The sequence below is a fragment of the Hypanus sabinus genome, chromosome 13 (assembly GCF_030144855.1).
Source record: "Hypanus sabinus isolate sHypSab1 chromosome 13, sHypSab1.hap1, whole genome shotgun sequence".
In the NCBI taxonomy this organism is placed as follows: Eukaryota; Metazoa; Chordata; class Chondrichthyes; order Myliobatiformes; family Dasyatidae; genus Hypanus; species Hypanus sabinus.
Genome location: NC_082718.1, coordinates 88,461,103 through 88,476,761, shown reverse-complemented (window position 1 = coordinate 88,476,761; position 15,659 = coordinate 88,461,103). Strand labels below are relative to the sequence as shown.

At 40.4% G+C, this 15,659-nt stretch overlaps 1 protein-coding gene across 1 annotated transcript in view; it reads right to left on the bottom strand.

The window, feature by feature from the left end:
* Positions 1-5,181: 5,181 nt before the first annotated feature.
* The window catches only part of pes (pescadillo), a 45,621-nt gene continuing 35,143 nt past the window's right edge, over positions 5,182-15,659 (bottom strand). The window contains exons 10-15 of the mRNA XM_059988093.1: positions 13,913-14,043; positions 12,979-13,104; positions 11,909-12,093; positions 9,397-9,548; positions 8,159-8,326; positions 5,182-7,276 (exon numbers count right to left, since the gene is read on the bottom strand). Coding sequence (XP_059844076.1) covers positions 7,193-7,276; positions 8,159-8,326; positions 9,397-9,548; positions 11,909-12,093; positions 12,979-13,104; positions 13,913-14,043 — 846 coding nt within the window. The 3' untranslated portion in view covers positions 5,182-7,192. The remainder of the gene's footprint in view (positions 7,277-8,158; positions 8,327-9,396; positions 9,549-11,908; positions 12,094-12,978; positions 13,105-13,912; positions 14,044-15,659) is intronic.

Below are 15,659 nucleotides of genomic sequence, written 5' to 3'. Positions count from 1 at the left end.
CTCCCCCAGTCTTCCTTCTCTTTCTGCTATGGTTCACTCTCCACTCCTATCAGATTCTTCCTTTTCCAGCCCTTGACTTTTCCCACCCTGCCAACTTCACATATCATCTCCCAGCTAGCCTCTTCCAACTCCCCCTCATCTTTTTTCTTTTGGCATCTTCCCCTTTCCTGATCAGTCCTGAAGAAGGGTCTTTGCCCGAAATGTTGACGGTTTATTCATTTCCATTGACGCTGCCTGACCTGCTGAGTTCCTCCAGCATTTTGTGCTTGTTGCTTTGGATTTCCAGCATCTGCAGATTTCCTCGTGTTTGCATCTGCAGACTTTCTTGTGTTTGGAAAAAAAAACTTCTGTTAGTTGAATCTTGTCTTGTTTCTCCTGATGCCACTAAACCTGTGCTGCTAGGACAATGCAGTCAGCATGGGATGGCTGGTTACTGAATATAATCTAACTTGTGGTTTATTGAAGGTTCACTGAATTTCAACCAAGAATTAATAACAAACAAGTATGTGAGTGCACTGAATAAGTGAAGGGATCAAGAAACTATGGAAACTTAGAAAACAGAATGCCACACAACTTCTTGAGCCTACTCTACCATTTAATAACACAATGGTTGATCCAACTGCAACCATAACTTTGCATTTGCCTTTTCTCAGGGTGTGGTGAACTACATATACCTGTCTGGACACGCCCCCCTGCTGACTGCTCCTGTGGCTCCTCCCACAGACCCCTGTATAAAGGCGATTGGAGGCACTGCTCCTCCCTCAGTCTCCAGGATGTTGTTTGGTGGTCTCTTGCTGCTAATCTTGGTCTCTTGTAGATAATAAAAGCCTATCGTTCGCCTCCCGTCTCCGAGAGTTATTGATGGTGCATCACAGGGAAACCTTTCACCACCTCGCTAGCACCTATTTCTGCCTGACAATATCCGAAGTTTTACTTCTGCCTCTCTTTGAGGAAGAGCCCTTCTGAGGGAGAAAAGTTTTGCCCTCTTGAACGGAGAGCTGTATTTTTTAAACACTGGCCCCAAGTTTGCGATTCTCCCACAAGAGGAATCATTCTATATGCTAGTGTAAAGATCCATAAGGATCTGATACATTCTAAGTTCTATTGATGTGGTGATACTATCTGGAAACTATTTCTCTTTTTCTTCGCACATCACCCCTGCTAGGGAATAGGCCACTGATAACAGCTTGCCACAGTCCTCTATCCTAGGCCAATCTTTTAAATTGTCCCCAGGTGTAGCCCATCTTCAAAACTCCCTCCTCTCCCAGCGGCAAGGTCTCTAGAGTTTTGGTTGGCATTCCTACAGCTCTGGGTGTTCAGGGAATGGGGTTGCTAGCCCCATGCCCAACCCTCCTCCTTTCGCAGCCGGGCTTTGGACTGTCAATCACAGAGATCTGAAACTATTCGATGACCATGATATTAGAAGAGACAGTGCATTGTTGAAGAAACGTAACCAAAGACCTTGACAGACTAAAGCCATGATGATTTATGGTAAGAATGAAATCAATGAGATTAAATAAAAGTTGAAATTCATAAGTTGTAGACTTAGATAACAGAGTTTCCACTTTGGAAGTAAATTGTGGAATGAAAAGATAGGAATGCTATACCATAGTCAGTAACTGAATGTATTTGCATTTCCTACATTTGTGTCCTCAAGCATGTTTGTGTCAAAAATATTTACATAAGTGGGCATGACATGGATGAGTCATATTTAACAATCTCATTGAAAATAGATGTATATTCACAGGCTTCATGTATTTTATATAAATACAAAGTTGACAGTAGAGCTGAGAAATATGTATAAACAGCTTTCTTCCACTTACATTTAACGATACATGTATCTAATTTTTGACAACCTGTTAGAAATAAATAAATATGCAAACAATATGTAGTTTTGGTACAAACCACAAATCATTTTAACTTCAGTAGCAAAACGTGGGTAGTTCTCCGGCCCTTATCTCTTCTGTCGATGAACTTCCCAGCTCTGTACCTCATCCCTCACTCTCTCTCAGTTTCACCTAACACTGGCCACCTTGTACTGCTTGTTATTTTGACTTCTTTCCCCTTCCTTTCCAGTCCTGGTGAAGGGTTTCGGCTCTTTTCCATGGATGCTGCCTGGTCTGCTGAGTTCCTCCAGCATTTTGTGTGTGTCGCTTTGAAATGTGAGTCCAGCGGGGACAAAGCTTTTTTTTAACCTCTCCCGATTGTTTTCAAGGTCTTGCTGGCGAGTCTGTTTTCCGAGCTGCTGCTGTCCCGTGTTTTAAGTTTCATCTGCAGAACTACAAGCTGGTGAGGTCCAACATTTTGATGCAGCACTGTTGAATCACTGATGGCAAATGAGTAAAATGTGCAACTTGGAGGAGATTTGAAAGGAGCCATGGTGCTAACCACTGAAAATAGGGACAGTTCAGTTGGCCTTACCCCACAACCAGGTAGAAGGTGCAAGAGCCTCAGCACTCGCACCACCAGGCTCAGGAACAGTTACTACCTCAACGATCAGGCTCTTGAACAAAAAGGGATAACTATACTCACTTGCCTATCCATTGTGATGCTCCCAGAACCAATGATCTCACTTTAAGGACTCTATCTCATTATCTTATGTTCTCATTATTTATTACTATTTACTTACATTTGCCTTTACACAGTTTGTTGTCTTCTGCACTCTGGTAGATCTTTCATTGATCCTGTTATAGCTATCTTTTGGCAGCTAATAATGATAGGGAGTTGGGTAGAGTTAGACTAAACTCAGTAACAGTGACGACGATTGCCTTAAAATCATCTCATGCCCTTCAAATCAGGCAATGTGCTGCCCTAATTGGTCTGGTCTACAAGGGTCTCCAGATCCGCATAACATGGGTGGCATCAAGCTTCTTTTTAAAAATGGCATACAAAGCCAGTAGGTAGGTTATAATTACTATCTTAAAACATGGAATGAAAGCTAGAAAGAGCACACAACATTGATGTAGGCACCAAATTTGGCCCCAGCCCAGTGGGCATTTCAAAGTCTTTCTGATGATCATCTGGGAACCCAAGTACACTCAGAACTCTCCCAAGGATGGTCTTGATACAGCTGCACTTAATCAGTGCAGTTAACATTTTAATTTTCTTTTATTTCCCATTCTAGAATGTTACACATCTAATTTGTAACATTGTTATTCAGCTCTACAGTATTCTACTGTAAAATGCTTAAATGAATTATCACAATATTAAAAGATGAGTTTTGAAGCCTATGTTTATACAGAACTTGAATTAAATCATTGGAATCCCTCTAGGCAGGTATCACATTACATACAATAAACACATCAGAAGGTTGCTCCTCATTTTTGGATGTGAGAACCCATTAATCTGAATGTCCGGTGCTTAATAATCCCAGCGATTTTTACACTTCAACTATAATGATGATGACCTACAAATAGTTTCAATCTTTTAGGCAGGGTAAAGATGATTGACCAATCACATGTGCAGGAACTTTGTATATCATTTTCATAATAGCAAAGAAGGGACATATTTCTTTAAAAAAAAACTAATGACATTATGGAAGCTACCACCGAGATTTTGTGTCTCAAAGGCAAATGGAGGTAGGATATTTTAGGAATATGAATTTTAGCATAACCAAAAAATAGATCATGTAATTTTTTTTCTAAAATGTATAAAATTAACAATGACAGTCAAGAGCAGAATTGCATTCAGAAAGTTGAAGTATATTGCATACAGTTCAGGTCATCCCACTGCAGGAAGGATGTCGAGGCTTTGGAGAGGGTGCAGAAGAGATTGCCTGCTTTAGAGGGCGTGTGCTATCTCAAGAGGCTGGATAACTTGTGCTGTTTTCTCTGGAGTGTTGGAGGCTGAGGGGAGATCTGAGAGAGGTTTATAAGATTATGTGAGAGGCATTGATAGACAGGAAGTATCCTTATCCCAGGGTAGAATTGTCTCATAGCAGAGGCCATGCATTGAATTGAGATGGGGTGGGTTCAAAGGGGATGTGAGGAGCAAGTTTTTTAGTCAGAATCATGGATGCCTGGAATGGTGGTAGAGGAGGCTTTCAAGAGAAGTTTGGATAGCCTTGTGGATGTAAGGAAGTTGGGACATGGACATTGTGTAGGTAGGAAGGTTTAATGTTTGGATGTTGTTGACTTACTTCTTAAGCTGATCTGACACAACATTGTAGGCCAAATCGCCTGCTCCTGTGCTGAACTTCTCTATGTTCTAAGTCAAGGTACAGTTCTTTGACTTCTTAACAATAATTTCACAATTTAGCATTAGAACCTTTAAAGTACTGGTAAAACCATAAAAGGTTGCAAACTTTTCAACAGATAACCAGTTACAATTAAAACAGATCACCTATTCATGGTCACTTTTACTCTGCTTGTGGCATTCCTGTACATCAATAGGCTGTATGTCAATGGGTGCCAACGGTAATTTTATCTGTCCAAACTTGTATGAATTTATTAGAAATCTTTAGACCAGTTAATCTATTGCATCAGATAAGACAACTCAACTTTACATCACCAGCAACGTTTTTATAATTCATGTTAATCCTCAGCACTCATTCATGGATTAGAGTTGAGAAAGGTATATTTGCCAGTCTAAGTTGGCTCCCATGGTAATGGATAGAAACTGCAACAGGAGAAAGACATTTGTGCCGTTTACTGCAATGCATTGAAAAAATGTCAGCAGAAGACAGCTGGCCAACTGAATACATCTCGCCCAGCCCTAATTATTCTTTTTGCAGAACTAAAAGATTTGTTAGTAGAGGAAGTTGTTAATACATCTTTCCGATAGTTTTATTACCTGTGACAGGAAATTGAAAGAACCTTTTACAATGTGTACAGAAGTTGTGGAAGACATTAGGATAATAAGGGGAAACTTCTTCACTCAGAGGGTCGAGAATGTGGAATGAGCTGCCAGCACAAGTAGTATATGCGAGCGTGATTTCAACATTGAAGAGAAGTTTGGATAGGTACATGGATGGTAGGGGCATGGAGGGCTAAGGTCTCAGTGCAGGTCAATGGGACGAAGCAGTTTAAATGGCTCAGCGCAGACTAGATGGGCTAAAGGGCCTGTTTCTGTGCTGTATTTTTCTATGACTCTAATTAGCAAGACACTTCAATTTGAACCATTTATTATTTATGATGTAGTGTAGTTGAAACTTCAATAAATAATGCAAGACTTCACGTAATGCCAGGAATCATTGAATGCCTTTATATCTTGCAGCTTAGCACACAAATAGTTTTAACTAGAAATTCAATCGTATATTTATGCAACATCAATTCATCCCTCATTCACACCCACCCCTAAACAAAGTAACACTTGAAAACAACTATTTCCAGGGCATATCGTATCAAACCTGATATCCAACTGAGCCCCAGAAGAGCCCTGCAACAGAGATGTATCAGACAATGTGTAATGTTCCTTTTCGGACCCTGTTGCTCTGGGACCATTGTGGGCCAACCTTTGACGCACACTCATGCCATCTCAAACCTTCACCCATACCCACTTGTTTTGCTGCTGATCGCAGTGTCACCACTAGTGACCGCCCCCCCCCCCCCCCCCACCCTCTGGCCTCAGCTTAGGTCCAATTAAGCTTATGGTCACCATCCTTCAAGAGAATGGAACTGACTGGATTGATACATTCTCATACTTCATGAATGCTTCTCAGCTTGGAGAATGACAACCAGGGCTTTCTGCTCAGCATTGAATGTGTGTTGCTCCATCAGTTGTTTAAATGATACTTCAACAAAAGTTCAGTGCTGCATTTATAAAATGCATTAGAATTCCTACACCCCCATCTGTATACTTGGTCTGCTGAACACTGGTCTTTGTCCCCCCCCCCCCCAATATAATCAGATTTTACCAAGTCAACAATAGTTTAAACACCCAGATTAACCTGTGCCCTGTCCACTGGTAGAAATAACACAGCCACTCTTTAGTGATGCTCAAATACCACTGAAGCAGCAACGCCAGAACTCCTGGAAGTTTATTTCCACTGAAAGCACCCCTGGCAATTACTACTTTTTCAAAAATACTTTAAAACATAATTATTTTTAAACTTTGCTGTTTATCAATTGATTTCTGTCAGTACTGGATGTTTTCCAAAGCTTTGATTTTCACTTTCTGCTCCCAAGAGAAGGAAGTATTTTGAATCTTTCTCGTGTGCTTACACAACCCAACAAAAACATTTAAAAATCAGGCAAACAAGAGAATGAAAGGAACAGCGGATCTAGGATTCCAGTCCTCGTCTCTTCTTGCTGTATTAAATGACAATATCCAGATGAAGGTACATTCCTAAGAAGCGCATGGTATTTGAGAACTCCACCATCCACCTCCCCAGCCTAGACTTTACTCAAGCAGATTTACATCAAAGCATGACATTGAAAAGCTTGAATATAATATTAAAAACATTGTCAAGAGATATTGACACTAAACTGTGTAAACAAAATTACACCCAGACTCATATTAAAAACGCATTCCACAAGCGCACAGTGTTATCTAGATTAAGGTAGGGGAATTTCTTCCTCCGGCATACATGATTTGGTAGCTCAGCTCTCAGCAACTACAGCAATTCATTGGCAAAGACTGATTGTCTTAGATCATAGTTACAACAGTAATTAGCACAAGAAATTGATATGCTCAGTCCTATCCCTGAAGAATTGAGCAAGGTGGATCTGAAGGTGTTTCAAGCTGAGACTGGCATGTAAAGGGGGGAGGGGGGAAAGAGAAAAGCATTGTTTTCTTTTACAAATACTAATGGTGCTCATTAAGGCAAAGAAGATATCCTTTTACCAACATTTAGAAAAGAATGGAATGAAAATCCATTTCTGTATATTTCACCACTTTTCCATGGAAGTACAAGTTGCAAACAATATAGTACATTTTCTTGCAGACTGACAGTGTTCAGCCTGTAATGGATTTACAATGTCACTATTTTCAGCTTAGATTCCTAAAAATGGTAATACAAAGTCAACATAATTATACAAGTATTCCACAAGCTGAAGACAGTCTCTGTAAGAATAACTTTTCAATATGGAATTGTATTGCTGTATAGAAACCTTAAATAGAGTTATTTCCAAATAACTAGTTAGTGAGAAGTGAAATCTAACCCAATTCAGAAGAGCAGGTAAAGTCTTTACTATACAAACACGGCATCCTTTTCTGTCCAATGCAAACAGAACTACGTATGATTTTCAGTATTTTATTGGGATTTAATTTTTTTACTCTTCTTCTCAGCTTTCAGCTTGTCATCGTAAGCCTTCCTCTTGGCAGCCAACTTGCTGGTCTGTTGAGATTAAAAACAGATGCACCTCTTAATACCCAAACAGCACATCACCAAAACCAAACTCCTGCATAGATGGTTAGATGGAAAACTTTTAAAAGTCTGCTAACATCTATCTATTTAGGTTAAAAAGGTGTCAATAGAAAGGAGGAAATTGTCAGTATCTTACACCTCAGTCTATCAGTTGAATGATACTGGTATTAAATAATGATTTAAAAACTGCAGCACCATCCTCAACACAGAAGCTACTGGATCAAAGTCATATTTTGGAGCGGAGGAAAAGAAGGAAATGGAATGCGAGTTGAACACTGTGAAATTGAAAGGCTGTTTTATTCCCACCAGTTGGGTCCTTTCTTGCTCAAGAATTCAAGCAATTTCAATTATTTTCTATGGATATGCGGAGTTACACTCTTTTGTAAGGTATAAATGACCAAAACGCCTTCTGTAGCAGGTACAAAGACTTTAAACAAAAGAGCTGCAGTTTAGATTTATGGTCAGGAGGAACTTTTAAACAAAAATAATTTGTTGCTTTTGATTGGCCTGCTCAACATGACGTTTTTAAAACTTCTTTCCAGATGAAGTACAGAAAGCAAGAATCAAGCCACTGGCTGTGCAACGTAGGAAATTTAATCAGCCAACTTCAAAATGAACAGGCATCGTCTGCACTTCATGGTACAACACAGATTTAATTACCCGTTCTATTTTTGTTCTTGGTGGCATCATCCCCAGTTGCCCACAATTCAGCCTCAAAACTGAACAGGCAACTTCTATTTTTCAGAGAACTCTGAAAACTTGTAAAGTTACTATGAAACTCATTTAAAAATAATCCATCACCTATACTTGCAAAAGGTTTTACAGCAGAGACAAAATAAGATGTATACAAACCTCGCGAACTTTTCTCTTCTTTCCAAACATGATTTTCTTGTATAAATATTTCTCCCTTTTCTTCATCATCATAATGGCCAGGCGCTTCTCCTCAGCTTTTTCTCGCTCAAACTCCTGTGCTTTGTTCTCCAGCTTCATAATCCCTGAGGTTACTTTCACATTCAGTTTCTACAGAAACAGCATCAACACCAGTTAACTAATTGACAGAAATTCCAAATCACTGTAAAGCTTTTGCATTTGCCCAAATCACTTAAAGAGCATTGTTTAGGAAGCAGGTACGAGTGCACCAACTTCTGAACTCCATTTGCTGACAGTTTTATATTCAGAAGTGGTGAGAGTGAGCAATTTCAAGTTTCCGAGTGTTAATATCTCTGAGGAGCTAATTTGGTCGCAACATATCGACGCAGTTATAAAGAAGGTAAGATAGCAGTTATGTTTCATTAAGAGTTTGAGGAGATTTGGTTTGTCACCTAAAAGACTTGAAAACTTCTATAGATCTTACTGAGGGGAGCATTCTGACTGGCTGCATCACCATCTGGTATAGAGGGGCTACTGCACAAGATCAAAGTTAAAATTAGTCAGCTCCATCAAGTCTGCAGTATCCAAGACATCTTCAAGGATTGGTGCCTTAGGAAGGCGGCGTCCATCATTAAGGATCCCCGCCATGTCCTCTTCTCAATTTTACTATTGGTTAGGAGAGGCAGAAGCCTGAAGGCACACACTCAACGATTCAGGAACAGCTTCTTCCCCTCCGCCATCTGAGTTCTAAATGGATATCTGTGAAGACTACCTCAAATCCGTTTTGTATTTCTGGTTTTTTTTTTGTACTACTTATTTTAACTTAACCATTTAATACACATATATTTACTGTAATTCAGTTTTTTTCTACTATTATGCATTGCATTGTACTGCTGCAGTAAACAAATTTCACAACATATGCCAGTGATATCAAACCTGATTCTATTCAAAACGGCAATCAACACTTTATAATATTTGACATCCAGTTCAGCCTTAAAAGTATCAAGGATATTCTGATCGTGAGCTTATATCTTTCTCATAAGATTCTTTTACCAGAAGACACCCCATAAGCTAAAGTTAAATTGGTTAAACTTATCAGTAAAATTTGAGAGGTTTAGAACATTCACTTCATAGATGACGAAGAATTGCTTTTGCTGTGTGAAGCTACTTATTGGATGCAAGCTCAATTATTAGGGGACATTTTTTCTCCTGGAACTCACATTGCCTTTCACCTTCTGAGCCTCCATATGTTTCAGTCTTTCCTCGTCTTGCTTTTCTGTTTCATCCATATCATCGTCTCCTTCATCCTTTTCATCTGATTCTTCCTCATCGTCTTCAGCTTCCTCCCCCTCAGACTCGGTTTCCTTTTCATCTGCAGTAAGTGTCACACAAAGAATGCCGACATGACATTAACATTCATTCGGAATAGCTTGCAATGCCGAGCTGAACATTGTTGCTGTAACTTCATCCCCTCTCCCATGCATGCTCACAAATGGGTCATTGCTTAAGCTTGTTCAACAGGAATGAAACTTGTTTAATTCTTATAATCACTTTGTGTAAAACCAGACATCTTAAAAGAGCTCTCATCTTATTAATCCCAAATCACAGGAGTTTGAAAAGTATCACGAATAGAATTCTATCTCTATCACTTTTCCCCTTAACAACCCCTTTAGTTAGTTCCTCTCCACGCCTGGTGGTGCATCACGTGGCAATTTTATCATTTCTTCAGCATTTGTCTGTTTTTTTAAAAAATGAGGCTGTGCTGCTAGCTTGAAGCTCAACCCAGCTTAGCTGTAAAGTGTGCAAGAAGCTGGCCAGATTTGAACCCGGGACCACGGCCTCGAAGTCCAGTGCGGACGCCACACCACCATCAGCCGGCATTAACAGCTTTTTTCGTTCCCACTAAATTATAATGTTTTTAATTAGAGAAAATGGGCAGAAGGAATATGGAGAAAACAGAAAACAGAAAACGCAAGTGGTTCAGAGAACATTCACGAAGGGTCAGCATGGTAGTGTAGTGGCTAGCACAACACTTCACAGTGCCAGTGACCCAGGTTCAATTCCCGTCAACATCTGTTCTCGGTGACTGTGGAGGTTTCATCCCGCAGTCCAAAGCAGTATCGGTTAGTAGGTTAATTAGTCACTTTACTCTGCCTTGTGAGTTAGGGTTAAATAGAAGCTAGGGTTAAATAGGGGGCTGCTGGTCAATGCAGCTTAAAGGGCTGGAAGGGGCAAATCTGTGCTGTACCTCAATAAATAATCAAAACTAGAATAGTTGCAGAGTCAGAAATGAAAACATTAAGCAGCCTGATCAATAGGTCAAAATAACAACTGATAAAGGAAGAGAGGGAGGTAGTGGTTTAAGAAGTATATCATGTACAGTGTTGCCAACAAAGATTTAGGAGGGCAATAAGAGATTTAAGTGTAAGGCTAAGCACTTTAAATTGCAGGCACCCTGATTAGGAATCTTAATAGATCAAAAACTATAGTTCACTCGGTGTGTAGTTAGATAAATTTATCTGAAGTATGGATGAGCAGCAGCTTGCTGAGGTTGGGAATAAGGAAGCTACTGCAGTAAACTTTGGAACAATTAACCTGAAGTTGACAGAGGCACTAATGAGAGTTTCAGCAGAAAATATACTGAGGCAGAAAACAATGTGAAATGGAAGCAAATAGACTTTGTGATAAGCTGAAGGTGCTGCATGGAAGATGGTGCATGTTCTCATTCAGATGGAGATAACGTTGTGAAGAAGGGAAGGCTGAAACTGGTGATATGAATACACGCTTACGCCAGGGAGCAGGAAACAATTCCTTGGATATTGCAAATATGCCAGAGGACAGGAAGAAAATGGAATGAAAAATAAAGGTATGAAAGCATATTCAAGGACCGGAACGGTGGCAGCTGAGGGAAGGAGGAAGAAAGCATTCATAGAGTGGTCAGTGTGTATATGAAAGTTATTCCCTCATCTATGAGTAAATAAAGAAGGTGTCCATGACTAGAGGAGATGCTATTATCAGAGAAGATACAAGAGAGTTCACTATCAAGAGAAGGGGGTGGCAGGGCAGACAAGACCACATCAACAGTTTCAGAGTTGCAGAGGAGTGACAGCGAACATCTGAGACTTCAACAAGGATCAGAATTGTCAGTGAAGTGGAAAGTTCACAGAAAATTGTAAAGAGACGTACATTCATACACAAAAAGCCACAGAATTTTTAAGGAATGGCTGTGGGAGGAAGGAAAACTTCTGCATGGTAAGATTAAAGACAAAGGCCCTGGGGATGACGACTGGTGGTTTTGAAAAACAGCGTGGTTGCATGGGGAGAGAAGAGTGTTATCTCAATAGGACAGTTCTAATGCTATGGCTTCAAAGGTATTGGAAACCTTTCCTATGTGAGCATCAATCAAAGTCATAGTGATTATGAACTATAACACAGAAACACGTCCTTTGGTCCGTATAATCTATGCTGGCCTGGTCTTCTTCCTAGTCCCACCAACCTGTACCTGGACCATGGACCACCATAACGCTCTCGTTTGTCAGATAAATTCACCTGAAGTATGTTGTACGATAAGATCTGTGCCAGATTTTTGAATTCTTATGAGCTTCATTACCTACACCACAATATTTGCATTAGATCTTGGATACTAAAAATCAATTTTCATCTTAAGCAGGCATATCTGGGCACCTTTAATGGGGTGTTTGTATTTGGAAATGAATGAAAGCACTAGCTTACACGTGCTCTCTCCTCTCTGCATGGCCAAGAGTTTGAGCTTCTCTGGTGGAACATAGTCTCCGTCCTTCTCTTCCACAAATGGAGAAAGGTGAGGCGGTAAAGTCACTCCCAGGAAATAATCTTCTACGGGAAGAAGTGCTTTGCTGTTAACACAATCATACACCCACTGGGGCTGGATATAGTACCTGCAATTTAAACACAGCGGAGAGGTGAGCGATTTGTCAAACAGCCTTGACATTGCAAGGTTTTGATGGCCTAAATAAGTCTGCTCTGAAAGTGGGGACCAGTGGCGCAGCTCCATCTTACTGATGGGAGTAAATCTTACCATTTACGCTAACATGGAACAATAAAGAACGACAGTACGGGAACAGGGCTTTCAGCCTTTGATGTTGTAATTGAATTAGTAATCAAATACCCAACTAATCTAATCCCCTCTACCTATACAAAGTCCATAACCTTCCATTTCATGTGCCCAACAGCCCCTTTAACACCTCTATTGTCTCCGACTTCACCAACAACCCTACCAGCATATTTTAGGCACATGTAGAAAAACTTGCCATGCACATCTCCTCTGAACTTACTGCTTCTCATCTTAAATACGTGTCCTCTGGTAGTAGACATTCCAATCCTGGGAAAAAGATGCTGGCAGTATCCTCCACCTGTGCCTCTTATAAACTTCCAATCCTCTCTCAGATCTCCCCTCAGCCTCCACCGCTCCACTGGAAACAACCCAGCCTTGTCCAACTTTTTGTTACAGAATACGTCCTTTCATCTTGGCAAACCTCTTCTGCACCCTCTCCAAAGACTCCACATTCATCTTTTTAGGGGATAACCAGAACTGTGTGCAATACTCCAGAAGTGGCCTAGCCAGAGTTTTATAAAGTTGCAATGCAACCTCCTGACTCTTGAATTCTCTGATGGCAAAGCAAGCCAAATGCCTTCTTTACCACCCTGTCAATCTGTGCAGACACCATCAGGGACCCTAATGTGCCTCTGCAGATAAACACCACTAAAGGTATTGCTTTAGTGTACAAATAGATACTATATAATAAATTCGGATCAAAACATACCTGTTGACAAACTGTTTATCAAGGCTTGGCCTGTCCACTATATGGTGGGTAATGGTTTCATCTGTAACAGGATAACTAGCACCTATACAAAGTGACTTCTCCCAAGATACCATGCCTCCAAAACACCTAAAAGTGAAATTAATAATAAAAACAAATCAGTTGTAAACGTAAGTAGTGAAGTCTCAAGGACTTTGTGGTTTGGTGTTTTTTGTTTTGCCATTTGCTGGGTTTGTTCTTTTTTGTGTGATTGGTGTTGATGTTTTCTTTGAATGGGTTCCATGGTGTTTCTGTGTTTTGTAGCTGTCTGCAGGAAGAATTTCAGGGTTGTGTACTGCATACATACTTTGATAATAAATATACTATGAATCTTTGAACTTTGGATCTTCAGTATTTCCCCCGCCTCTCCACCCTAGCTGGCAGGTAGAGCAAGACAACAGGAACAAGTGCATGCACAAAAATGCATCTGGGAATTCACCCATCACACCCACTGCCAGCTGTGAAATGTACTTGGGAATACTGTGCGAGGGCAGGTCAAATTTTCAGGGAATAAACTGAGAATGCACAGTTAAACTTGTAAAGGTTGAGTGTTTACTACGTTAACAGTAAAACGGTGCAAACCAGGATTGCAGGCTGGGGCAGAATGACTTAATACAAAATCAGCACATTCATTTTGATCTCTATCCAAGTTGAGCTTGAGCCAAAAGTTCATTAGTTTGTGAAAATGAATCCTAGGAGACAGCAATTCACTTGCAAACTCCAATGTGAAGTACCAGCCTGATGCATGACACATTAAAAAAAAACTGTACTACAGTAAGCTGCAAACACTATTAGTACCCATAGAGGGCTGGGAGTAGTGGCAGGGTAGAAAAAGGTACTGGTGAGAGATAAAAATAGGTTTCCTCACTAAACAAGTTAGCATCCAGTACGTACGTACCTTATGACAAACGCCAGTGATTCGCGTGGGACTTCTCGGTTTAAGAAAAACTTTAAGCCCTCAAACAGCTTTTTCTGTTTTTCTAATAGTTGCTGCTCCTTTTGCCTCTCTCCAATCAGTTCTGCATTTTCCTGTATGAGTTATTAAAGTTACTTCAGGATATCTCATTTACTTTGCTACTGATAGCCACCTAATACACAGAATCCTAAACTGTCTATATACACATATACCAGATACACATACACAATTAGAATTTTTAGTAGCCAGTTAGCCTTTGAGAACTGAAAAGCCATTCAATACCCATGTATCCCTCAGCCAAATAACACTTTTCACTTAAATTTCTGGTATCCATCATTAACCCATTTCCCTACTGAATATGATCAAAAAGCAAACAGAACCTGAAGCACAACAGAAAATACATAAGTATCCAGCAAGCCATTCTGCATCCATGGAGAAAGGGACAGTCATGGTTGCACCAGTAAAGTTATTTACCTGAAACATTTTATCCCTTGCTCTCCAAAGTGGTAAGGATCTTAAATTTTTAATTCTGAACACATCAATTTATCTCCCTTTGTTACCAGGTAGCAAAGCATCTTCAAACAACCTACACAAAATGCTGGTGGAACACAGCAGACCAGGCAGCATCTATAGGGAGAAGCACTGTCGAAGTTTTGGGCCGAGACCCTTCGTCAGGACTAAGTGAAAGAGATTTGAAAGTAGTGGAGGGAGGGGGAAATGCGAAATGATAGGAGACTGGAGGGGGTGGGATGAAGCTAAGAGCTGGAAAGGTGATTGGCAAAAGTGATACAGAGCTGGAGAAGGGAAAGGATCATGGGACAGGAGGCCTCGGGAGAAAGAAGCTGGGGGGGGGGGGGGGGGGAAGCACCAGAGGGAGATGGAGAATAGGCAGAGTGATGGGCAGAGAGAAAAAAACCAACTAAATATGTCAGGGATGGGGTAAGAAGGAGAGGAGGGGCACTAACGGAAATTAGAGAAGTCAATGTTCATGCCATCAGGTTGGAGGCTACCCAGCCGGTATATAAGGTGTTGTTCCTCCAACCTGAGTTTGGATTCATTTTGACAGTAGAGGAGGCCATGGATTGACATATCAGAATGGGAATGGGACATGGAATTAAAATGTGTGGCCACTGGGAGATCCTGCTTTATTTACTTCGCTGTCAGATCTTTTGGAAAGTCAAATTAAAGAGATACTACAGAAGTTTAAATTAATTCCTTTTGTAAATTAACACGATTCAATACAATCTTTGTAATGTACACTCTTTGTACTGGAATAAAGTCTTCTGTAGTTGCACAAATAATTCATGTTACATAATCACAAATATAAATTGTGTATGGCGGTAACAACAGTCCTATTTTTGGAGGAGGCACACTTGTTTGTGGGATACTCTTCTGTGTTTTTGTCCTTGGGGAAATTGACCACGTTTTAAAAAAAAATTGTCTTTTACCTCCTTTCTGTTTATTGTTCCCCAGTCAAATGTCACCTGCAACCGTCAACGCCAAACACGGCCCACCATCCAGGGTGCAAGTCCAGCCATTTCAAACATCAAACTCCGGATGAGACGGACACATCACAAGGTTTTGTACTTTGCATCCAAGTTCAGTGTTATCTTTAATTCTACACTTAAAAGAACCCAGTTTCATTGACCCCTTCATTCATTGCAACTAAATACACATTCCTGGCTGGAAGTACTCTGCCCTTTCAGTCACAAAGGATATACTCTGATAA